Genomic DNA, 27,943 nt, shown 5'->3' with positions numbered 1-27,943 from the left:
GATCCTCCTTTTATATAAGAATTTGGTTAATCCTGTCCTATTGGCTGTAAGGGGAGGAGCTAACCCATGTGTATATGCTGCCATGATTAGCCAGGAAATACAGCTTATTGTAGTTGTTCTGGCGGGTATAGTCCGTACACGCAGGCTTTTTTTTTTTTTTTTTAATATAAACATTGCTTTTCAAAGAAATGGCAGTGTTTATATTACAGCCTAGGAACACCTGGGTTTCCTGGGGCAGTGCTGCAGTGTGGAGACACTGAACTTTCCCCATAGAGTTGCATTGATTCCAGCGCCGGAAGACCCGGGCAGCGCTGGAAATAAGGTGAGTTTTACTACCTTTAAAGGGGCATGGGAGGGGCCAGACTGATTTTTACTCTATAGGGTCAGGAATACATGTTTGTGTTACTAACCATGTAGTGCTCCTTTAAGTAAAGGAGATATCTCACAAATAATGTATCACAAGAAAAAACAAATTGCACAAGCTTTTATTAAATCTTTAAAATAATTTCATCTGCTCTGGTATCAGGAATTTAATTATTTAAAGTTGGGTATCTACTGGAAGTGCACCAGACTTTAATGCAGCTTATATGAAGGCAAAATGAGGCAGGAAAATCAGGAAAAAATGAACTAGAAGGGCAAATAATTAAAGAGAGATAAGTATAACATAGTCCTAAATCTGACACGATGAGTTGTTTTTACTACAATACTAGTCTAAATGGTATCTCAGTTCCTTTAACCCCTTTAGGATAAATAATATTTCAGGACTATTTCCCTAAGACTGGTCCTGAAATAAATCAGGACAATAAATATTACTATAACTTTATAAATATAAAATAAATAACAGCAACAACCAAAAACCCAGGACCATTTATAACTTTCCTAATTTACATAAAGTATGTGCTTGTGACACGCAATACATTACCACAGAATTCAGAGGGTAAGGAACACCAATGAGGGAAGCCATCAGAGGGGCAACATCTGCCTGCAATACAGACACCAAACATATTACAAACAGTAGACGCAATCTACACATCCCTACACTAAGCTGCCAAACTCAGAGTTAGAATACATCTAAACAGTAGGGCACAGCCATCAGGTCAATACTTTAATCCAAAACTGTTCACACTTGTACACAAAGTAACACTACTGGAATAAGCAATATATATATATTTATTGCATAAGAAGTAGGTACAGTGGAATAGATTTTGGCAGTGATAGTGAAGTAACAGGTTAGCTAACTTTTCCAACTAGTAATGTTCTTCCGATGAGTGATCAGAAATACCAGTACCAGGCATCTGTAGGTATGCAACACTACCAGAAACCATAAAAAAATGTAATCTCATGGTGCTAACATTATGGTGTTTATTGCATAAAACAAACACCATGAATGCTGGGCACAAGGTTTTCACTCCGATTTACACACTTTAACATTGCCAGTTGACAAAAATCAGTCTGTTTATTTATATTTTAAGAGACTATTCTTGCGGACACTTTTGTATACTTTTGTTGGGTTGTGATATCCAATATTACATAACAATACATCTTGTTTTTAATTATTTATGTTACTTTATAAACTGTTAGAACAGTGTGTCCAAAAAAAAAAAGGTTTTAAAAAAATAAATTGACACTAAGACACCATAAATTCACTGAAAACAAACTTTTGTGAAGAAATAGGGGCTACACTTTAAATGTTTATAAAATTAAATTAACCAATAGGAAGAGAAACCATGAGAATATATAACAAGGTCATAATAGAAAACAAAGATGTTCAAGAGAGAAGCAATGTATGGCATTAAAAAATGGTCCTATGGTACTGGCACGTATGGATTCTAGTTTCAAGCCATCAAGTGAATAGTGTTTCCGCCTAATAACAGAATTGTGTAGTCTAGGCACAGTCTGCGTATTAGCGATCTCATACACTATGACATATCTCAAAGATGACAGCTAGTAATATTGTTTGGGTTTTGTTGTAAAAATGAAATAGAAGGCAGAGTCACAGACGCTGTCAGATTTAATATTGACTCTCCGTGGGAATAGGTGCTCTAAATAACAGCAAAAACTGAACTAAATTGCATCTCTAATGCCCCTAAAATGTAAAAAATAAATAAATAAAGGAAACAAAACAAAATATTATTATGTATTTTCACTTATTGCACCCTCATGTCACTTTTTTCCACCTTATATTAGTCTGATCTCTATGATCAGAAAATATGGTATAACATGCCTTGTAACAGGTGTGGAAAGTTATTAATGGGTACAAGCTTGATAATTCACTGCTTTCTAGAGGACAAATGCATATTAAATATGTCATGTGATTATACATAAAATTAATATGATTTAGAGATAGACAAATATTTGTAATAATTTAGGTTTCAGAGAGACCTGTTTAGGAATCAAGATTTTTTTATTCATGTAAGCACAGGATAAGGTATGTCCAAAGAGTTCTATACGTAATACTTAAAACAACACACAAACACAGACATATAAAGGAGAATATTTTCTGCTGTTCAAACTGTAGTAAGCATCAAATTTATGTTGGAGGTTGTACCAGGAAGAGCCAGAGGATAAGGTTAAACATCAGTATGGAGAATTTACCACACTTGCTTTGTGTTAACTGTATATGCTGCAGTATTGTGCAACAGAGTATGGTAGCTGCCATGATAATATATGCTGGAAGATTATAATGATCAAAATGATATACTCGGGGGCGTGTCCGGCGGCCGAGGAAGATGGACGCCTAACACCAGAGCTCCTCGTGGCGCCCGCATACTAATCGCATACCCACACGCACCCAGCCCGTCCACACACTGCTATGGGTTGCACATGGAAGCAGTCAGACCCCACCGGCACCCCGAGACCCTCGGGACGCGAAGGGGAGCAATCTATACGCTCCTACCTCCAAGCTGCAACTCGCGCCCGATCACCGCAGCGGGAGGAGGAGGCCGCAAGCCAGGAACTGGATTCCTTTCCCCTCCACGCCGGCTAGGATGTCGCCGGTACCATCGATCATATCGGAGACACAGCCCCCACAAGAGGGTGAGTGGAAGGCCATACTACCTCATTTGCTCACCAAGGCAGACTTTGAGGCCTTATCTGAACGCCTGGGCCGCGTGGTGAGGGAGGAGGTGGCTCAACGCGCTGATCTGGCTAATGTAGAAGCCCATATGTCAGTGGCAGAGTCTGAGACCAGGTCTTTACGCACAGACCTGGAACAAACAAATTCGGCCCGTAGCTAATCAGGAAGCGGACACTGCCAACCTCACCACGTGGATTGATGATTTGGACAACCGCGGCCGCAGGCTGAACCTACGGATCCGCGGGATGAGGAAAGGAGGTCCAGCAGAACACGTACCAGACGCGCTGCAGCGCCTGTTTACCCAGATACTGGGGGGCCAACAAATACCCAGACTTGGCATAGTCAGGGCGCACAGGGCACTGCGGCCCATGCCGGCACCGGAGGAACAACCTAGGGATATCGTATGCTGCCTAGAAAATTATCAATTGAAGGAGGACATCCTGCGCACGGCCCGCCGCATGGGAACCATCCGCTTTGAAAGCCAGGACATACTGCGCACGGCCCGCAGCATGGGAACCATCCGCTTTGAAAGCCAGAACGTATCGCTATATCAAGATTTATCCAGGTACACCTTGCAGGCCAGGAGAGCCCTACGCCCAGTAACATCCGCTCTGCAACAGGCAGGAATACCGTACCGATGGGGCTTTCCATTCTCCCTCTCGGCCAGGCAAGGCCCAGATCAACTGGTGGTAAGGAGGCCAGAAGACTTCCCGGGTTTCCTCCATGGGCCTCCCGCCGCTACAAGTTCCCGATTGGCTGGCAAGGTCGTTTCTCCAACCCCCGCCAGGACCACAACAACCACGCAGGCCGGACCAGGGTCCTCAAAGACCCCAGCAACAACGCCGCAGAAACTGGAATCCGGGCCCGGCAAGGCGCGAGCTAGACAAACCGTGAGTACTACCTGGGGTGACACATGAACACATACTAGACACATAGGCAGAAGATGGGGTGGGGAACGGGGATACGGGATCATGGGACCGCAGCACACCACGCAGCATAGGGACTTCCAAACGTGAGAGATCCCTGATATGGGACACCACTCCGCATGTGCAGAGCCACGGGGGGGTAACTCAGGACACTTGGGGAGGGGTACGGGGTCCAGCATCTACACTGGCACTGCTAAGATCGGACAGATACACAAGAACTGTGAACTGCTGGTGTTAAGGCACGAGCCAATAAACAGAGGGTCAAGCACGGAGCCACGCCCGGGCCAAAATAACTGGCATGCCAACTGGGAGAGGGGTTAGAAGGGCACCCCATGTGGGTCTGAGCTAAAGATGGATAGTCTCTCCCACCAAACAAGGTCTTGGGCTAGGTGTGATATTACTAAGACATATTGGGATTTTTCCTTTGGTAAGGCTCTCACTCTCATTGCCCTACACCTGTGGCACTGGGAAAACTTGTACTTCCTCAAGTGACTCACTGCAAACCCTAAACAAACAGCCAGTGCTTAGGCACATTGGCCTTCCTCTGACGGTCTGCCCAATTTTATAATCTGGGCAGTTAATGTTAGTTAAAATCTGTCGGTTCAGCAATGCAAATGTTTATTTTATTCCGAAGTATACTCAGCAGAAAACTAGGAATTGTACCCTTTTGTGCACCTTTGCCTGCCACCTGCGCTGTGCGGTCCATCCCCCATCCCCTGTAAATATTCCATGTCCCTTACTGAGAGCGGAGCGGGGAGGGAGGTGTGGGGGGGGGGGAAGAGGGAGGAATGGTCTGCATACGCGCGAGGGGGGAGGAGGGCTGACCGGAGGAATAGACACATGAGTAGGTAACGGAGGGGGGGGAAGGCAAGGGACAGGTGGCCGAACGTCAGGCAGGGAGAGCTAGGCAGGGATGGGGGACGGGTGAGGATATGGGAGGACATGGGACGGATACCCCGAGGCAACGCCTATAGACGTCAGGGAGTGGGGTGAAAAAAAAAAACCCTGATGACTACTCCAAGGAAGACCAAGCAACAGCCCAAGAGTTGGCCTGCCAGTATGACCTTACCTTGCCATGGCCAATAACACTGACGTAAATATAGACCAAAGTAGGGGCAACCACACCGCCATACCGGAGTGATAGGCCGCACAGGGCCTAATTCCCGAACACACTTGACTCACGCTCCACTCACAATCACAGGACTGAGGAGAAGCGAGGGAACAGGTGTCAACACTAGCCCCGACACTAACGACTAACCACCCTGAAACCCCACATGCATACTATTGCTTGCAGATCACACCAATAGAGCCGAACCTCACCTCGCCAGACACGCAGCTACAACACGCATGCACCCAACCGGGGACTCACGAACCGAGGCCACGCCCGAGACATGCCACGCAAGTCGAGTGACACCACTGAAACGCAAAGTGCTAAGCCAACTGAGAGACGCGACACACTACAACCAGCATGCCACGCATACACTGACCCACATACGCCCTATAAGGAAAGGAAGAAGCGGCTGCTCCAGTTACATAGCCACCAAGGAGACAGGTGACTACATACCACATATCGTACATGGTACCGCATTCCGCACCGGCACGGAATCGGCGGACGCCAAGAGGTGGCCCGAACCTACTCGGACGTATAACCCGACTCCCCCACAGGCATAGGACATAAAAGTCCCCACTTAGCAGGGGACAAATAACTCCCGACACCGACACAGGCACACCACTGGGTGTGACCTAGTGGCCGATCAATCGGGACGCTTGTCCGATTTCCTTGACGTAACAGACCTAATCGACAGTAAATACATCTACAGCTCCACTCAGTACCCTGACGCACCACTGACTGCACCAAGTGACACACGTACACTTTCACGACCCGCTCGCCCTGCCCCCTAGATCCCGCCCGGACGATGCCGACGCCGGGACTCGGCGGATTTTCCAGGGAGGACTTATGCATAGTCTCCTATAATGTCCGTGGCCTGAACGTCAGAGAGAAACGCTCAAGACTACTGCGTGACTTGAAACACTACAAAGCTTCGATAGCGTTCCTCCAGGAAACGCACTTCCAGGAAGGCAGGGCACCAGCCCTGAAAGACCGCGACTTTCAAACGGGATATTTCAGTCACAACCCAGACAGACGCTTGCAGGGAGTATGCATCCTCTTCTCACGACGAGTCCCATACATGGAGCAAGCCACCGTAAGATGCAAGCATGGCAGATACCTTTTCACAAAAGGCACAATCCTAGACCAAACGTATACGTTCGCTAATGTGTACGCTCCGAACATGAAACAATACCACTTCCTACGAGACGCATTGAACACCTTGATGAAATTTGCGGAAGGCACCTTGGTCGTAGGCGGAGATCTCAACCTAGCGATACACCCAGACCAGGACTCAACATCCTCGCATGGGAACACACCACACAACAGGCATGCCAACACACTCCGCCTCTTACACCTCCACCAGCTGGCAGACTGCTTGCGGGCATTACACCCCTCCACCCGGGACTATACGTTCTACTCAACGACCCACTCGACCTATACAAGACTGGACTACTTCCTGGTACCTCATCGCAACCTAACCCTGCTCAACACCGCAGAAATCCTACCGATGACATGGTCGGACCACAGCCCAATCCGCATACGGATGAAATCACCGCTACACAAACCCAGACAACTGTCGTGGCGATTGAACGAATCACTATCATCGGACATCACGGTCGTAGACCAGATGCATCAACACATCCAGGGGTACTTTGAAGACAATGAAACGGATGATGTTACCCCACTGATGTGCTGGGAAGCGCACCTAACAGTTATCCGAGGCCGGCTCATCGCGATATGCGCGACCCGCAAGAAGAGGGCGATACAGACGGTACATGAGCTCAGCACGGAAATTGAGATATTAGAGGCCAGACACAAACGCACCTTAGATGCGACGACCTACGAGGAACTACTGTCCAAACGGAACCAAATTACCACACACCTGAACCGCGCAATCCAACGCTCATACCAACACCACAAACATATGATACATGAACACGGGGACAAATGCGGGAGACTGTTAGCGAACCTCCTGAAGCAACGCAGGAACCAACTATATATCCCGAAAATCAAGGACACACAACAACAACAACTCAGACACCTACCAGAACAGATTTTGGTAGCATTCCACGCGTACTACAAGAACTTATACAGTCTCCGACACGCCGCTCCGGAGGTACCGAGACCCTAAAAACTAGAGGACATCCACAGATACCTGGACGCGGCAGATATACCGGGAATAGGGGAAGTAGACCAGGAAGAACTAGAAGCCCCCATAACGCCAGAGGAATTAGCGCAAGCCATCAAAAAAGCGAAAACGGGAAGAGCAGCGGGACCAGATGGCCTACCCCTCCAATATTACAAAACCTTTACAGGGGACTTACTACCGAAACTCTTGGCGGCACTGAACTCGGTCAAGGACGGGGCCACACCAACAGCCCAATTCACCTCCTGAATACGGACCTCAAACTTCTGGCGAGTGTACTGGCAGCACGCCTGGCACCGTTGCTACCAGCCATAATCCACCTGGATCAAGCGGGTTTCATACCAGGCAGGGAGGTGCGGGACAACACTATCAGAGCCCTGAACCTCAAAGTACACAAGGTCCCAACCCTACTCCTGTCCACTGACGCTGAGAAGGCGTTCGATAGGGTGGACTGGGACCTGATGTTCGAAACACTCCGCTCCCTCGGCATCAGGCCCAATTATATGACCTGGGTGCAGACGCTATACACTAATCCAACGGCGCGCATCCGGATCAATGGCGCACTGACAGACCCGTTTCAGATCCACAACGGCACCAGGCAGGGTTGCCCGCTCTCGCCCATACTCTTTGCACTGACGCTGGAACCCTTCCTCAACAAGATTAGACATAACGCAGAAATCCGGGGACTGACGGTCGGAAACATACATCACAAAACTCTGGCATACGCGGATGACATGCTGTTCGTGGTCACGGACCCGGAGACATCCCTACGAGCAATCCAGACAGAATTCGAAGTGTAGAGCAACATCTCGAACCTCCGCACCAACTACACGAAATCGGAGATACTAAACTTAACTACCAGCCAAACCCTCAAACGCGTGATCCAGGAACAACACTCATATCGCTGGTGTGACCAACGCATGAAATATCTGGGGATATGGCTTACGCCCAACCCGGTAGATCTTTACACCCACAACTACCTCCCGATACTGAGAAAGGCGATGGAGGAATTGCAAAGATGGGGATCCTACTATATATCCTGGCTGGGCAGAGTGAACGCGGTGAAAATTACGCTACTGCCGAAACTACTCTTCATATTTCAAACGGTGCCGATAAAGTGCCACAAACGTTCTTCTCGGCGCTCAAGACGGAGGTCCGCACCTTTATTTGGAAGGGCAAATCCCCACGCATAGCGCACTCCCAACTGATCTTACCCTAGCTCAGAGGGGGCCTAGCACTCCCAGACTTCGTAAAGTACTACCACGCGACACACATCACAAGAGTCATCAGCTGGACGATAGCTAGCGGCACCAAACAGTGGACACAACTAGAAGCTGACAACCAGCTGTGACCTCAGATCCTTACCGTGGATCACTAAGGCAGCATATAGGAGCAAACGCATCACCAACCCATTTGTGGCGGCGACCATGCAGGTATGGCACGGGCAGGGCACGAAACAATACCTGACTACGGACCCAGGCCCGCTTCTGCCCCTGAAGGGAAACCCAGATTTTCCGGCCGGAGATTACGGCTCAACACTAGGCCCAGCAAGACACAATACGGTACCCCGCATAAAATACGTACTCCACCAACCATTTGACATTCGACCACTGGGAGAACTGTACCCAGACAGACCGCACACATTTGCCCACGCCCTAGCAAAAACGCCAATTACTCAATATGCTAGATCCATCCCGCAAAAAACTTCCCTACTGAGGGACTTAACACAATTTGAACTTCTCTGCACGCAAGACAGGGAACCACCTCGAGCCATCTCACAAATCTACACTATCTTAATCACAAGCAGATACTTGCTGGCACCACCATGCATCAGAAAAGGGGAGGAGGACCTTGAGGAAACTATGACAGACGCGGACTGGGACAAAAGAATTACCCTGATACGAAAGACACCGAGCTCGGCACGCTCCCAAGAAAACTCGTACAAGATCCTTACCAGATGGTATCTGACACCGATGGCGCTACACGCAAGGAACCCTGAACTCCAAGACACATGCTGGCGATGCGGGGAGGAAGCTGGTATGTTTATACATATATGGTGGACATGCACCCGCATCAGACCGTTCTGGGACAGAATTAGGACAATAATACAGGGCTTCCCCCTCCCCCTTTAGCCCCCTCAAAATGAGTTAAAACTCACCTTATTCTCAGCTCTCCAAGGGTCTTCTGGCATTGGCCCGGCCCCCAATATGATATCATCAAAATGGCATATATTTAGCCAATCCCCTGGAGAAAGCATTAGATTGGCTAAAATCGGCACGGGGCGGGGCCAAATGCCATTTTGAATCAATGTATCTCTATGAGGAAAATTCAGCGTCTCCATGCCGCCCGTGGGGACACTGAACGGCAGAGCTACTAACCGTGCAGCCCTGAGCCAGGAAGCCCCTCTAGTGGCCATCTGAGGAGTGGCCACTTGGAGGTGTCGCTAGGGGCAATGTAAACACTGCCTTTTCTATGTAAAGGCAGTGTTTGCATAAAAATGCCTGAAGGGAGATATTATACTCACTAGAACAACTACATTAAGCTGTAGTTGTTCTGGTGACTATAGTGTCCCTTTAACGGGTTATAGAACTCACTTTATATATTCATGAGGTAATTTTAGATATGCTTGTCAATGTAAGTTCACAAACACATACAGAGATCAGTTTATTTTATTACTTTTTTAATTCATGTGTTTAAATGAACACTATAACTTGGGGATATCTAATTCCTTCTCACCATGTCTACTGATTATGCAAAGCAGGACTGGTCAATTACACACCTCAAATACAAACAATAAAAGTTTCCTAGGCTTTCCCTTTAGAGTCCGAATTGGATCATCAACATTAACCTTGAATCATGACCTTTTTGTCAGCTTATGTGGAATTTCTTGCTTCCATGACTAAAAGATGTTGAGGAGGTGAGAGATGTATTTGTGGGTAAACAAGTAAAACGACTCATTGAAGTTGTCAAGGTGACAGAGCCGAAGTCTCCAGGGACCTAATAATTTAATGTGTAAAGTGATTGTAATGCGTGAATGAGCTGTCAATCTGTATTACATTTGAGTATGGTTTATTACTGACAATGATTCCAGGATGGAATCAGAACAGCGAATATATTAACCAATTACTGTTCAGTGGGGGAAGAATTATAAGGAACACATATTTTTCTCAGATCACAGAGTTCTGGTTTTATTATAAACCCCCAATACATACATAAAGGTGTACACTTTTAAATTATGGTGGATCAATTGTGGACTTTTCCAAAGTTCCAATATTTTCCATAGTCAGCTTGAGGTTGAGAATTTTGTTACAGGAAAATCTTTTTAAATATGATATTACCTGTTTATTTGATGAATAATTTAAAGCAGCTTACCTTATTCCAGCGCCGGGCTCCCTCGGTGCTGGTGACCTCAGCTCCCCCGTCCGACGTCAGTGGAGCCGAACGTGCACATTCAAAGTGCCCATAGGAAAGCATTTCTTAATGCTTTTCTATGGACGCACTGCGTGATGTAGGCATAATATGCCTCCAGCGTCACAGATGCGCCTCTAGTGGCTGTCTGGAAGAGGCTGGCTTAACCCCAAATGTAAACATAGCAGTTTCAGAGTATGTTTGCATCTGAAGGGTTAAAACCTGAGGGACCTGGCACCCAGACCACTTCATTGAGCTGAAGTGGTCTGGGTGACTATAGTGTCCCTTTAAAAAACAAATGAATATTTATTTATACATATATAAATAAACTTTAGGAGAAGCCACAAACTACTTTTTGCTTTATATTATTTAGTAGCATTTTACATAATACATACACATGGTATGTAAAGTAATTTCCTGATGTTTATAACAATGCCGAATCCCCTGCCTGGATCAATTTAGTGGAACCAAATGAAATTCTGTGATGCCAAATCCACCAGCAGCATAATGTATAAACTGCTAGGAGTGAGTGTCCCTTAGGACACACATATAGATTCTCACACGAGGATGAGCAGAACTGATGTTTAAGCCAATAGCAGGTGCACTGCACCTGCTGTCAGCTTTATGTGCAGCTTCATTCAGTTTTGTGGATGGAAATGTGAAACATATTCACCTGTTTTACAAATATATATATTATATCCTTTTTTGTTATTACCCTTTAGGTCAGATCTCTGTCTCTTACATACTGCTTTTTTTCCATCATTCCATCATAATTACAATGTACACTCCAAAAAAAAGGTAAATAAACTTTACCTGATTGACATCAAGTCTATCCAAGCCATCCAGTTTCCACTCTGCAAAAACATAAAATTATAAGATTAAAAAAAAAGAATTTTACTATGTGTTTGTTCAACCGTAATTCACCGCTTTCAAATTAAGTGCACCCACACTTATTATATATCATTTTATTCAGGAGAAACCGGGCTTTCATTTACCATAAACATATTTAGCAATGAAATATAATTTAATATGAATAAAGTATAAAAAAGCGAAATTAAGAAATGTTACTTTTTTAGTTCTGCATAACATTTTAACTGTGAATGTCATTATACGGTTTATTTTACTGCAATAAAATACACACATTCAGTGATGTCTCACGTGTAAAACAGAACCACCTATGTACAGGTTTTATGGTGTTTTGGAAAGTTACAGGGTCAAATATAGCATGTTACAGTTTTCATTTTTCTCACATTGAAATTCGTCAGATTGGTTACGTTGCCTTTGAGACCGTATGGTAGCGCAGGAATGAGAATTACCCCCATTTAGTCACAAACACTGGCCAAAGTTATTTAATTTTAAACTGTTTTAACCTTTTTTTCAGGCAGCAGGGGGACTACCGGTCATTCCAGGCACTCCCCCTGCTTAAGGGTTAATAAAATGATTGTGATTGCTAAAAAAAAAAAAAAAAAAAATACAAACATGTGTGGCATTTTTAAACATTAAAAAGACACTGTAGTAACCAGAACAACTTTAGCTTAATTTAATGTAGTTGTTCTGCTGAGTAAAATATGTCCCTGCAGGCTTTTTGCTCTTAACACTGACTTTGCATATGAGGATTTGCTGATTGGCCCGGGTGGTGTTCAGCTATGCCCCCATTCCACCTTGTTGGCTGATATCTTCCTATGGGAATGCTTTCCTATTGGACCCGCATGTCCCTGGTAACAAGGCGAGTTTGAACCCTTTGTAAGAAGGCTAGGGAGGGGCTGGGGACTTTAATAGTATGTTTATCACTATAGGGTCATAAATACATGTTTGTGTTCCTGACCCTATAGTGTTCCTTAAAGACTGTGTGGTTGTATGTTTCTCCCCAGAAACAATTCTAATGCAATTATAATGCAACAGATGTTGCAAAAGATGATAATGCCTATTAATGATTACAGATATATAGAATATGCATCTATACAAGTAATCCACATGCAAAAACTCAACGCTTCATGGTTCATAATGCTGGTTTGTCTTACAAAATAATTACAATGACCATCAATGTATTCATTATATTCTTAACTGGCATACACTCACATGTACCTTCCTTATATAGTTTATAACCACTTGTCTAGTAAGCACTCATATTGCTTGACAAGTATGCTACCTCTAGATCCCCACAGACCTCAAACCCTACATCCAATCCTAGCTCTTTTTAAAAAAAAAATATTCTTTATGTAGAGTTCTGCTAATGTTGTCTTGTCGTCAAATAAAATTTTACAGCCTTATCAGGTTTCCTCGACAACTTTATTATCAAGCACTATACATGGCTGACTGAGCTTGTCCTATGCTGTAGCTTTTCACCTTCTGTGTATGGACTGACATCTGATGTCACATTCTGCAATAACAACAGAATTAAATACACTGCCAACTGTACCAAATACATACAATCTTTTACACAAAACAAAAATAAAGATAATGAACATCTAGAATAGAAAGGAAAACAATATAAAACAATAGTGTATATAACTGATGATAACCACTTTGCAACCTACTACAAGCAGCAAACTGAAATGCCTAATCAAAATATCCAGAAATAATGATATATCCTTCCTCGTGGCTTTGCCACTAGATGTGTATTTGTAAAAGTTTGATGCATCCTGTATCATTTATGTAATTCTGAACATCCTTAGTGTTTGTCAGTTTCTTCAACCACCGCTTCAGGGAATGGTAATACTTCATTGCCAATAACTTTCTGGTTGAGTTGGTACAGGTTACTTTCCCAAAAAACCTAGATAAGTCCATTATCTCTGGAGAAGTCCGTGACTGATGTACAGTTAGGTATTTTCTCTGGAAATAGCGTTAAAAGGTAAGTCTAAAAAGCTAGAAGTAGTTTACCTAAATTGGATTCTGGGATAGATAGCTAATACTGTTAAGGATAACTCCAGATAAAGTGGAGTCACCAAAGCTGAAATCTAAAAGACCAAACAGTCAAAATAACAAATTACTTTTAGAATTTTTCATGATACTTGATGGGGATACAAACCACCTACGAGCTTAGATTGAGCAAGCTGGAATTGCTCTTTCCTGTGTACGTTTTTATTTGGTTTCACACGAACATCAATTGTGCACTAAATATTTTCATTCTGCATGGAGAGAACCTGCACTACCTATATATCCCTGATTGAGGATCATACTACTCCATGCTACATCCTAGGAACAAGTTTCATAATATGTGAGGGTAACCCTATAAACTTACTTACTTCGGGAATTTTATACAAAATATACTTCACAATATTATTTTATTTGCTCTCCTTTTTATGCTTACAAGACACCCTACAAGAATAACTATCGGATACACAAGAACTACACAATATCCCTAAGCAGGGATCATACCGCTCAGGTGCGAGCTGGTTCAAAACTCTTTGTGTAAGTGTAAGTGTGCATCATATTCCTTACTTTTTTTTACCTTCATAAGACCTACTACATGTTCCGTACTTGTTCTCTCCATTTTTGTTGTTACATAAACTGCTAAGGACACCTAAGGCGCTCCACCAATTCCCTTGCTACAGGGAAGTACTCCAGTTATTCCTGCCCTCTGCATGACAGAAAGTTTCATAGTCAACCTTACAGAGCTGAACGATTGAATCACTCTGTATGGGACTTTGTCAGTTGGTTTGATTATTCTACACTACATATATGTCAGGATTACTAGCTGATCCAGCACGTAGAATTGTGTCACGCAGATGACTAATAGGTAACGTATTACCGGGCCAAAGAATAGTCAGGATACTTGCCGAGGTCAGGGGATACAGAAAGAGACACAACAATAAGAGAAAGCCAGAAGTCAGGGATACAGAATACAGGGAAGTCAAAATCAAAGCCAAAGTAAAAAAACAGAAGAAACTTGAATCAGGACGCGCTCTCGGACAACCACAAGGGAACCTATGATAGGGCACTAAGCAGGATGAGAACTGGGCCTAAATACCCCTCCTCTAGATCTGATAGGCTGTAACCGGCCTTTGACCCCAAAGGCAGTTACCAGGTTCCCATTTGCATAATTGCTGCTCAGCATTAACTCTTCTGTGGATTTGGTTGCTGCTCAGCACAACTTTTCCTGTGTGGACAGTAAATTCCATTACCACATTTTTATAAGAGGATGAATACGTGACAATATAGAATTCTTGTTAAAAGGCATGCCATCTTGGGGACAATTTTCTTTCTCAGGGTGCCATGTTCTCTTAAAGGCAACATAAAATTGTCAAATTTCCAAGTTGAAAAGAGCATCATATATATACCTCTGTGACTTTCCCATAAAGAGTGGAAAACGGGTGAATGGGGGGACATTTTGGAGAGATAATGCCAATGATCTCTAATAAGTCAATCATGGTTTACAAGTGGCCATACTTTGTAGATAAACCCCTAGTTAATTGTTTCAGAAGTGGCCAATTAAGTAAGTCACATCATGCATAAAGCACAGCTTACTACTTTCACTACTTTACTGACATGATGTTGTTGGCAAACTATTGTTTACAGTTGGACAGATTTTGTAATGTTTAAGACTAAATATCACTTTCCCCTTATTTTTCTTTAAAAGTCCTGGAAATTTATGACTGAACAAATAAATTACTACTGGGTACCCCCATCACTCTTTGCATCACATTTGTTTAAACAATATGTTTATCTATCATAGAACATAAATACAATACAAATAGAAAACTGCATTATTAGTTGATGATGATTTTGTTTTTTTAGACTAAAATAAATCGGAAGTGGTGAAACACCATTACTAGAGGATTTTAAAATAGAACTTTTATTAGATATCAATTAAAATTATCCAACACTGGGATATAGATGAGATATCCTCATAGCTAGCTGGAAGACTAAAATAGTAAATAGTTTTCCAAACAATCCATATACACTGAACAAAATTATGAACGCAACACTTTTGTTTTTGCCCCCATTTTTCATGAGCTGAACTAAGACTTTTTCTATGTACACAAAAGGCCTATTTCTCTCAAATATTGTTCACATATCTGTTTAAATCTGTCTTAGTGAGCACTTCTTAGGCTGGCCACAATAAAAGGCCGCTCTAAAATGTGCAGTTTTACTGTGTTGGGGGGTCCGAAAACCAGTTAGTAACTGATGTGACCATCATTTGCATCACGCAGTGCAACACATCTCCTTTGCATAGAGTTGATCAGGTTGTTGATTGTGGCCCGTGGAATGTTGATCCACACCTCTTCAATGGCTGTGCGAAGTTGCAGGATGTTGGCAGGACGTTCCAGAGCATCCCAAACATGCTCAATGTGTGACATGTCCGGTGAGTATGCTGGCCATGCAAGGACTGGGGTGTTTTCAGCTTCCAGAAATTGTGTACAGATCCTTGCAACATGGGGGCCGTGCATTATCATGCTGCAACATCAGGATGTCATCACGGTATCCCTGTGCATTCAAAATGCCATCAATAAAATGCACCTGTGTTAGTTGTCCCTAATATACGCCTGCCCATACCATAACCCCATCACCACCATGGGCCACTCGATCCAAAACGTTGACATCAGCAAATTGCTCACCCACACAACATCTGCCCTGTACAGTGAAAAATCGGGATTCATCCGTGAAGAGAACACCACTCCAAAGTGCCAGACGCCACTGAATGTGAGAATATGCCCACTCACGTCGGTTACGTCGAAAAACTGCAGTCAGGTTGAGACCCTGATGAGGATGACGAGCATGCAGATGAGCTTCCCTGAGACAGTTTCTGACAGTTTGTGTAGAAATTCTTTGGTTATACAAACCGCTTGTTGCAACAGCTGTCTGGGTGGCTGATCTCAGATGATTTTGGAAGGTGAAGATGCTGGATGTGGAGGTCCTAGGCTTGTGTACTTACACGTGGTCTGCAGTTGTGAGGCCAGTTGGATGTACTGCAAAATTCTCTGAAACGCCTTTGGAGAAGGCTTATGGTAAAGAAATTAACATTCAATTCAGCATTATATCCGGCGCCCCTCAATGGTGTGGGCCGTCGATCCAAACATATGCCATATACGCGATGTCACTTGCGGCACGTCACTTCTGGTTTCGCCGGTCAGACAAATTCACTCTTTAATAAAGTCCTCCACCCACATGAAATCAAACACACAGTTTTGGAAAAGGAAAAAAGGGGGCGGGAAAGTGGAACAGTGATTAGTGCAAGCACATGAAAAGATACACTTATTTGCAATATATATAATCAATATAATTAGAACAAGTTGGTATGGTCTAATAAAATAGAAATAAAACATAAATAAGAGTGGTAGCGATAATAGAAGTTACTAAGAACAATTGCTGATAAAAAATAATGACTAATAAAAGAAGGGGTTAATATTCTAACATTTTAGTGTACCAACAAGTGGGGTATTCTTAAGCTAAAAATAGCATTAAAAATTAATGAATCGAATAAATAAAAAATAACGTAAACATAGTAGTGTCCCCAGATATTTGTGAACAGTATGTACATAAATATTTAAAGTGCCTATGGCTATATAGTACACCGACTAAAAAAAAAAAAATATCAAACATCAATTAAGAAAGTGGAAGAGCTCAAAATCTGCGTTAAGGTCACTCGGTTGTAATATCAAAAATTGCACATCTATCGGATTACAATCATGGTGTATTTTAAAGTGGGAGGATACACTATGATTTTCACATGCTTTTTTAATGTTCCTCACGTGTTCTTCTACTCTAATATGAAGTGTTCTTTTAGTGCAACCTCCATAAATTAGCCCACATGGGCAGATTTATAAATAAATCACATTATTCGAGTCGCAAGTAATTAATTATTTTATGTGAAAAGAAATTTGCTGACATGGATTTTTGAAAATCGTTATATGACTCTTTTTACTGCTGGTGCTTCTGCATGCCAAGTATGTGCCACACCCAAAGAAACCTTTGCTCGGATTTAAAAAAGTTTTATTTTTCTCTCTTTTTATGCAAATATTCACCACTTTATGTTTTAGAGTGGGTGCTCCTCTAAAAATAATCGTTGGTTTATCTGTTAAATTGTCTTGTAATTGGGGATCTTGTTGTAAAATTGGAAAGCGCCAGTTTACACTTTTCTTTAGTTTGTGGCTATTTTGGCTAAAATCACATAAAATGGGTACGTTATTTTGATCTTGTCGCATTTGCTTCTTCTTGTATTTTAAAAGTTCCTTTCTTTCTATCGTTAAAACTTCATTAAAACTGGATTTTATTTTATTGTCATCATAACCTTTTTCTTTAAAATCTTTGCTTCATTTGGATGCCTGTATCGTAAAGTTCGTTTCACTTGTGCAATTTCTCTTTATTCTAAGGAATTGTGATTTGGGAATGCCATTTACCCACGGATGGTAGTGGAAGACTGGATAGAACTATTTACATCTACAGGTTTAAAAAAGGTTTTCGGATTGATCTTATTATGGTCTATAAATATAGTAAGGTCTAAAAAAAATCCACGGACGTATTACTAATAGCTATACGGACTATACCTCAGTTATTAGTATTGAAATATTCTAAAAACAATTTGAGATGTCCCACAGGACCCCTCCAGATAAAAAATTAATTATCAATATACCGGCGATAGGTGACCAGGTTACCCACACAGTCATGTATTGTCAAATTAACAATCGAATCTAACTGTATAGCTTAACTCATACTTGTTTTCATTTATCACTTCATATTCTGTGCATAACTTTTTCTTAAATATATCATCATCGTTATTATAACTTATGTCACTTTTCTTCTATAGAATGATGCTCTATATTCCACACTTCTTATCTTCTTAAATCTACCCCTCTAACAATATTATCTGGGAGATTATCAACCGCTGATTTCTCCCACGAGCCGACAATTAACCAATAGCAACAATGACTGTTGCATATAAAAATCGACTCACCTCTGGACCATTTCAAGCACTCCTGATGATCCCGGCAACGACAGCCGGGTGAAACTCGCGTTGAGTGCAGACTTAGGTGTTTCACGAGTTAAAGTTTTTTTGTACTCATTACTCAAATCTAGCTTACCCTAACTCCTTCCCCCTGGACACTAAATGTACTTATATACATTTGTTTCTCCTTTATAATTTGACTTACAACTATTGGGGTAATATCATTTGAATTTTTTTCTGCAAATATATACCTGGGGCTGCTGACATGGAGAGAGCATGTGCCGGCTGCAAAATACATAGGGATTAGAAATATTTTCTTAACTTCTAGACAAGTGCAGGGATCAACCAACACATGCACCTTCCCTGTTATCCCTTATACGAACAGATGTTTGGCTGTAGGTTTGAATAATACTTACCACTAACCTATTTTTCTTTATCGGATAGAATTGTTGTGTATATGGCATGCTACTTATGTGATACTATGTTGAAAAGGTTATCCAAATGATATGAAGTGGCAAATTGCAATTTTTATCCCACTGTTTAAACTTTTGGATACTATTTTGGACACAATCGTCCTTTAAACATTAGATCATTCTACAAACCTGGGTACATTTAGCATTTACTGTTCTTTACTACTTCAATAGGTATAGTCTACTAACCACAGTAGTTTTTTTCATGTAATCACGTTTGTAGAGCACACTGTTTTTGGTGGGTTGTTCATATAGGTTTTATTTCAGTTAATAAAGTTTGCATTTTACCTTGATATAGTGGCTTCAATTAATGGTAATCTCTTGGGAATTTCCCACTTTGTTGGGTCTTTCTCAAATTCTCTCTCTTTATTAGGAGGATATCTCATCTATATCCATGTGTTGGATAATTTTAATTGATATCTAATAAAAGTTATATTTTAGAATCCTCTAGTTATGGCGTTTCACCACATCCGATTTATTTTGATTATGTGTTTATAGGGCTCCAACCCATAGATTGAATGGTGAAACACATTTATTCACCAGTTCATCAGTTTACAGCGGTGAACAAAAAAAAAAAAAAAAGATTTCCATTCTTTCAGTTTTTTAAACTACATACGTTTTGAGAAGGTGTCTCCTACATGCTGCAATGTAATTCTTCTAGGGTAATGAACCCCAGCCCCCCACGCAACCAGTGGTGTCAAGGTTTCAGATGGGTGGCCAGCTCCATGAGACCCTGGAGAAAAAATATTGTAATGTAGTTGAAACATAACACAAACATCTGATTTGATTATACATAAACCTGGAACAAAACACGTTACAAGACTTCTATTTAACAAACTAGTATCTCCCCCTCCCCCCATTTCTCTTTTCACAGTGCTAATTATGGGAGATGTAGGAACTTCTACATATAGGATATACATCTATATCCTTCTGTGGCTGACACAGTCAACAGCGCTCTCAGCCTATTACTCTTGCCCATGTTAGATAGAACTGATAATGGCAGTGCCAAAGAATACATTCAACACAAGTAAGCTGAAGAGGGGGTGGTATATGGGTGCCAGGAAGGGGGGTATTTTTTGTTCTTTTTACTTTTTAACCGCTCATCTAGTGAGGAAACAAAATAGGGGGGGCGATCATAGTCAGCATAGGTCAAACAGCCAATATATAGAGCTGAATTAGTTACAATTTAAACATTCTTAATTCTTAAGTGTTATTTAGTACTGTTAAAACAGCCCAACAGTCAATGTGAAAAGCCCTTTCTCCATAAATTTGCTATGGTCTTTCTCTCAGCTCCCTTTTGTCTATTTCCTCTATAGTTCATAATCCTTTTCCTTCTTAATCAACACTAAACGTATTTATGCAAGAGTAATACAGATATATGTAAACCACCCAGATTAGATTAACATGTTTAAGTTTGTGTTTACGCTTTTTCGCTTAATATATGTCTTGTTATTATATAAAATTGACTAAATAAAGATTGTGAAAAATATGTTCTAAAAATGTGATGTCTTTCTTTCATGCAGAAAATCAAAGCGTACAAAAAAGAAAGTAATTATTCACAAAGAGAGATAAGCAATGGACACACATGATACACTCACCCCAGTCTGTCATTCCATGGTCAGAGGTGAAGATGAATGCTGTTTTATCATCATTTCCATAAAAAGCTTCAATCAATTCCACGATTTCTTTGACTCCTTCGTCAACTTTTCTCACATTTTCTTTGTACTCCCTTTTTTTTGGAATTGATCAGAAAAGCATTCTTTGAAATGATAAGCAGATATAACAAGAAGACAGACAGAGGGCATCAGGTCTCGCGCACACACACACATTTGGAAAGAATCTTGGATATTAATTTTCTGTCTCGGAGAGAGGTTGGGCTCTGTCTGAAGACAAGTTTGACCTTCCTGTCTCATCTGTTTGCATGATACTTTATTCTCTGAACAATACAGCTACCCTACCTCAGTAGGGTTACCAAAACCTCTTCTTATAGAACAGATAAAGAAGAAAAAGGTTAGAGATGTGTTTGTTCATTTAGAAGTAACTGATGTACTGTGGATTGCTAAGGGAGCTAAAATTTTATAAATTTAGATTGATCCAAATATTAACAGCTCTCCAACAAAGCAATGCTGTGTTTATACTGCCAGAAATATACACAAAAAAAACATTAGTGATTCAGTGTTTAAATAAATTTCCCAGACACCTCTTTATCCTGCACATCTCCACCTCAGCTCCCTGTCAATCAAAACAATGTCCTTTGCATCTAACAGTCAGCATAGAGAAAACATACATAGAGAAAGAAGATGGATCACCTGAAAAGAAAAAAAAAAATTCTAAGTGATTTTTAATATTTAGTCAGCCGGTGGTGTAATTTCAAGAGAAGTCACATTAAACAAATTAATTTTACTGTCCATAATTTTCTGCACTCTAAGTTGTTCTATGTCTCCAACCTCATCGAATCTTACACTTTTCTGGTCCAGATCAATTTGTAAAGTTCAATACATGCTAGTTTGATTGTGTATGTTTTGGGCTTGTTCAAAATGTTGTGCTCCAACCACAGTGACCACTCCTGCTTTCAGAAGTGGTTTTGGTGGTAGGAGTCTGTATAGAAAAATGCACTTTTCCACTCCCGGAACACATGACATAGGCAGCCCGCAGCTCTGTTCTAGACTCTCTAATATCAATTCTGTAAAAGATATACAGACAGGCTTACAGAGCCACGATTGCAGATGTAGGCTTTCTAAAATAATTTGATATATATATATATATATATATTTATATACACACACACACACATATACATACACACACATCCACATAACCACAGACCCACAAACACCATCACATACATAAAACACACACAACCACAGAGATACACACAATCACACACATAATCAGACATACACAAACACAATCACAGGCCCACACACACAGACATACACACACACGTGTGTGTGTGTATATATACATATATTTATCCATACACATACATATATATATATATATATATATATATATATATATATACATACACACACACAAACATACATGTATTATGTTTGTATATAAATGTGTATGTGTTTAGTAGATAGCTCCCTTATTTGATCCCACATAAGGATAACAAATAAGGGAGTTAGCTACTAAACAACTGAAACATCAAAGTTGGGGGAGGGCGTGGGGCAAAAATTAGACCCGCCCCGGGTGCCAAATGCTCTATGTATGCCCATGGCAACAGGCAATATTGGTACTTGAATAGAGACTGTTTGGAGGGGATCCTCTTACCCCACTGTCCTCTTGAATTTGGTGGGGTGCTGTTGCTGTGTGGCTCACCAGGTTTACCCAAAACCAAGTGAAGATCTCTTCCAGCCGTTTCATTGTACTTTATATTACATCCCTTTTTAGTTAGTAAGACTGATTCTTATTCTTCCGTAAGCTCCATTTATATATGGATTGATCAAAGTGCTGTCAAATCCCATACATCATCAAGTGAAGTGCTAATCAGTGTGTTTACAGTATAGTTTCAAGTCATCTGTTTCACAAGGATTGTCAATTATGAGGAATGCTTCTCACAAGATAACATAGCATTATTTGTACACCATTATTTTACTTACGATCCCTTTTCACAGCTTTTAAATGTTGCCATTGGCTTTAACACAGTATACATGTGTTGCATTTTACTGAAAATCTCTTTTCATATTAGCATTCACAGACTTGCAATCAGGAAAGGTGTGTGGGGGCGGGGGGGGGAGGCAAAGCCAACAGTTGGGAATTACAGTGACACAGTCAGCATTACTAATAACGTGCCTGCCTGTAAAAGGAGAGTATTATCTTAGCACACATTTTTACCAGGGCTACAGGCACCCCATCAGGGAAGCCAGTCAGGGATGAGTCCTACTGTAGCAACCACTTATGGGTTGAAATTCCTGGCATTTTATTCCAAGTTCTCGACAGAGCTACTCTTTTATTAGGACTATTTAAAATGTTTGTATCCAATATGTGTCCTTAGTAGTGATGTCGCGAACATAAAATTTTCGGTTCGCAAACGCGAACTTCCGCAAATGTTCGCGAACGGGCGAACCTGGCGAACCGCCATAGACTTTAATAGGCAGGCGAATTTTAAAACCCACAGGGACTCTTTCTGGCCACAATAGTGATGGAAAAGTTGTTTCAAGGGGACTAACACCTGGACTGTGGCATGCCGGAGGGGGATCCATGGCAAAACTTCCATGGAAAATTACATAGTTGATGCATGTCCTCCCCCCCTTCCCCCACCCCTGAGCGGTGGGTGGGGGCCCTAAATAAAGATATGGGGGGGGACCTACTGTCCTCCCCCCGGCCCCCACCCCTGAGCGGTGGGTGGGGGCCCTAGATAAGAATGGTGGGGGGGGACCTACCGTCCTCCTCCCCGGCCCCCACCCCTGAGCGGTGGGTGGGGGCCCTAAAAAAACAATATGGGGGGGGGGAACTACTGTCCTCCCCCCCTGGCCCCCACCCCTGAGCGGTGGGTGGGGGCCCTAAATAAAGATACGGGGGGACCTACTGTCCTCCCCCGCGGCCCCCACCCCTGAGCGGTTGGTCGGGGCCCTAGATAAGAATGGTGGGGGGGACCTACCGTCCTCCTCCCCGGCCCCCACCCCTGAGCGGTGGGTGGGGGCCCTAGATAAGAATGGTGGGGGGGGCCTGCCGTCCTCCCCCACCGCCCCCACCCCTGAGCGGTGGGTGGGGGCCCTAAAAAAAACCATATGGGGGGGGGAACTACTGTCCTCCCCCCTGGCCCCCCCACCCCTGAGCGGTCGGTGGGGGCCCTAGATAATGGTGGGGGGGGGACCTACCGTCCTCCTCCCCGGCCCCCACCCCTGAGCGGTGGGTGGGGGCCCTAGATAAGAATGGTGGGGGGGGACCTACCGTCCTCCCCCACTGCCCCCACCCCTGAGCGGTGGGTGGGGGCCCTAAAAAAACAATAAGGGGGGGGACCTACTGTCCCCGCCGGCCCCTACCCCTGAGCGGTGGGTGGGGGGCCCTAAATAAAGATATGGGGGGACCTACTGTCCTCCCCCTGGCCCCCACCCCTGAGCGGTGGGTGGGGACCCTAGATAAGAATGGTGGGGGGGGACCTACCGTCCTCCTCCCCGGCCCCCACCCCTGAGCGGTGGGTGGGGGCCCTAGATAAGAATGGTGGGGGGGGGGCCTGCCGTTCTCCCCCACCCCTGAGCGGTGGGTGGGGGCCCTAAAAAAAACAATATGGGGGGGGAACTACTGTCCTCCCCCCCTGGCCCCCACCCCTGAGCAGTGGGTGGGGGCCCTAAATAAAGAGATGGGGGGACCTACTGTCCTCCCCCCGGCCCCCACCCCTGAGCAGTGGGTGGGGGCCCTAAAAAAACAATAAGGGGAGGGACCTACTGTCCGCCCCCCGGCCCCCACCCCAGAGCTAAATGAAAATCCCCCCCAATCAAGGTGACTAGGGGTCCCAAGCCCCTAGTCACCCCCCCCCCCCCCCACCCAAATCAAACTATCCCCTACCTACCACCTCACCCTAAAAATAGTGAGGGGGGAATAAAATAAATAACCTGTAAAAAAAAATTAGACCATTTGACGTCTTCTTTTTTCTAAAATCTTCATTTTTCAGCCCCCAAAAAGGCAAAATAAAAAGCCATCATACCCGTCGAACTTAAAATAAAATAAAAAACCTGCTCAGGGATGGGGGCCGCCCCCCTCTCTTTATTTAGAGCCCCCACCCACCGCTCAGGGCTGGGGGCCGGGAGGGGAGGACGGTAGGGTTCCCCCCCCACCATTCTTATCTAGGGCCCCCACCCACTGATCAGGGGTGGGGGCCGGGGGGAGGACAGTAGGTCCCCCCCCCTATCTTTATTTAGGGCCCCCACCCACCGCTCAGGGGTGGGGGCCGGGGGGGAGGACAGTAGGTCCCCCCCTTATTGTTTTTTTAGTGCCCCCACCCACCGCTCAGGGCTGGGGGCCGGGGGGGAGGACGGTAGGTCCCCCCCACCATTCTTATCTAGGGCCCCCACCCACTGCTCAGGGGTGGGGGCCAGGGGAGGAGGACAGTAGGTCCGCCCCCCCTTATTGTTATTTATGGGGCCCCTACCATCCGCGCAAGGGAGGGGGGAGGTTATTAGGTTGTTTTTTTTTTACAGTGAGCAGCCACAGGCTCACTGCTTACTAGACATGCATCTACTCGCGGTATAGCGAGTAGGGGCATATTATTTACGAATACTAAGTAATCTTTAGGTTACTGGCTATGGGGGGGGGTAATGTATAATAAACACAGGTTACTGGCTATGGGAGGGATAATGTATAATAAGCACAGGTTACTGGCTATGGGGGGGATAATGTATAATAAACACAGGTTACTGGCTATGGGGATAATGTATAATAAACACAGGTTACTGGCTATGGGAGGATAATGTATAATAAACACAGGTTACTGGCTATGGGGAGGGATAATGTATAATAAACACAGGTTACTGGCTATGGGGGATAATGTATAATAAACACAGGTTACTGGCTATGGGGGATAATGTATAATAAACACAGGTTACTGGCTATGGGGGATAATGTATAATAAACACAGGTTACTGGCTATGGGGGGATAATGTATAATAAACACAGGTTACTGGCTATGGGGGGATAATGTATAATAAACACAGGTTACTGGCTATGGGAGGATAATGTATAATAAACACAGGTTACTGGCTATGGAGGATAATGTATAATAAACACAAACAAAAAAAATAATACAAAAAAATAAATTAAAAAAATGAATGCAGCTTCAGAATTAATCTAAATTGTATGCTGTCTAGGAGGTGGGAGGGTCTGGGAGGGAGGGTCTGCTGCTGATTGGCTGGAATGTGTCTGCTGACTGTGAGGTACAGGGTCAAAGTTTACTCAATGATGACGAATAGTGGGCGGACCGAACATCGCATATGTTCGCCAGCGAACCGTTCGGGACATCACTAGTCCTTGGTAATTTTTTTTATTTTTTTTTAATTCTTTATTTTTAATGTGCTCAGATTCACAACAAGCGCACAGAGCCACGACAGCTTCTGCATGCATTTTCATAACATTTTGCAGTTTAGACAGCACATGTTTTTTATATATAACATGAGGAATACAGGCAGTTAAACATAAAGGGAGTATAGTGTAGCATGCTAGACTGAACGTGCATTTAACATGGCTAGTAGTGCTGGGGTTTGTAAGTCTAAGGCATTGCATTATTAAGAACGACAGCTGTTGTGGTCAGGGTGTGAGTTGAATGTTATCAACTGTTACGACATGTCAGCAGCCCTACCACTAGTGTTAATTCAAACTGAAAGTGTCCCATGAGATAAGATTGGTCAATAACAAGATACATAAGTGGGTATAGTAAATATAGTAGATATATGTATGAGCGACCATGGTTATAGACTCTTCGGGAGGTGAAATAACTTGTGGAGAGCAGTTCACATGAGTAACGGCATAATGTGGAAGTCTATGTATAGCAAGACATGCCTGGCAGACTCCGCACTCCTGCTTGTGCTCATCTGATCCCTTTTGGGTGAGGGGTACATACCCCGGGGGCCCCCAGAGGCAAGTGTTCGGCAAAGCACCAGGTTACCAGCTTATGAAGGGGTAAGTTTGTTCCATCGGGTGGTCGGCACCATCCCGGTGGGCTGGGCGCCATACATCCGGTGCGGTTTTGACGCGGCGGCGGGTACTTCTCTTGAGGCAGGCTCTGCATGTCCGTTTGTGTCTCCGATCCCATCTTCGGTGCCTTTTGAGGGGACTTCTAGTGACTGTTGGTCTGTGTCCGCCCCTTGGGCCTGTGGGTGCCGGGGGTAGTGGTGCGGGATTAGACCGCTTGACATTAGCTGTGGTCATCGCCCTCTCCGAGATATTGGCCCAGAAGGCAGCAAGGATTGCGTCCAGCTTGATCAGTGTGTTATTCAGCTGCTCCCCGCAGTCCCCCCTATTTGCGGGCTTGCTCGTTGCATCCGCCATTTTGGGGTCGGTGACTCTAGGAGCTTGTAGTCTGTGGAATGTGTGAGTCAGCGGAGGGTGTGCTGCTGTTGTCGGGATGTCCCCCACCGGCGGGGGAGGGGGGAGGAAGGCTTGTGGGTGGTCCTCCACAGTGTTAATATTGGCTTTTGGGGAGTCCCTGGATGGGTGATTGGCCGCCTCAACCGCGCTCTTACCTCCACTTAGGCCTCTAGTCAGGCTTGTTGTTGCTGCGGTAGGCCCCAGTGATGCAGCCCGCGTTCTCAGTGGCTCAGCGTTACGGGAGTAGATTCTGTACGATCCAGCCTGCATCCCCTACCAGGGTGGTACGTTTTGGATGAGATTGTAGCATGAGAACCAAGTTTATTTCGCTTAAAGTGGGATTTCAGGCTGGAGCTCGTGTTACACATGTCTGATCAGCTCCAGAGCCAGGCTCCGCCCCCCCCCCGCCCTTGGTAATTTGAGTAATACCTTATAGCTTGTGGTTTGGTTGTTTTTTTGTTTTTGTTTCCTCTTTGGTTTGGTTGTGCCCTAATAAAGAGGGAGTGAAGTTTCCATAAATGTGCTACAAAAGTAGCAGATACCGGAGATTGTCTTGCAGTGTAGGTTGTAGAGGCTAATCCTAGACACTTTTTCAATATATTCTTTATCAACAATCTCCCCACTGTGACAGGGCTCCGGAATCCTCCTCTTTCACATCAATCATCATCATCATCTTACATCACCCTTCATTTGGTCTTGTGGACATCCTCATTCCAGGATCAGTATTTTCCTGCCAAAGACTGGTATGTATTCTTGTATTCACTGTGGGAACTACTCTGTTTCCTTCCCCATCTCCCACTTTTCCCTCTTTGACAAAAATAGCATTTCCAATTTGTCCCTTCATTAAGTATCTACATTAGATCCCCATAAGGAAATGTACAGAATTGAAA

General features: G+C 43.7%; 1 protein-coding gene across 2 annotated transcripts in view; it reads right to left on the bottom strand.

Moving 5' to 3' along the window:
* Positions 1–27,943, bottom strand: part of PIGN (phosphatidylinositol glycan anchor biosynthesis class N) — a 360,977-nt gene that overhangs the window by 297,750 nt on the left and 35,284 nt on the right. For both annotated transcript variants that reach the window (XM_063450558.1, XM_063450559.1), the window contains 4 exons: positions 20,621–20,751; positions 19,639–19,755; positions 11,481–11,521; positions 923–982 (listed from right to left, as the gene is read on the bottom strand). In XM_063450558.1, the coding sequence (XP_063306628.1) occupies positions 923–982; positions 11,481–11,521; positions 19,639–19,755; positions 20,621–20,751 (349 nt within the window). The remainder of the gene's footprint in view (positions 1–922; positions 983–11,480; positions 11,522–19,638; positions 19,756–20,620; positions 20,752–27,943) is intronic.

This window comes from Pelobates fuscus, chromosome 4 (genome assembly GCF_036172605.1).
Source record: "Pelobates fuscus isolate aPelFus1 chromosome 4, aPelFus1.pri, whole genome shotgun sequence".
NCBI lineage: Eukaryota > Metazoa > Chordata > Amphibia > Anura > Pelobatidae > Pelobates > Pelobates fuscus.
Note: the sequence above shows the minus strand (reverse complement) of the source record. Positions and strands in the feature narration are given on the sequence as shown.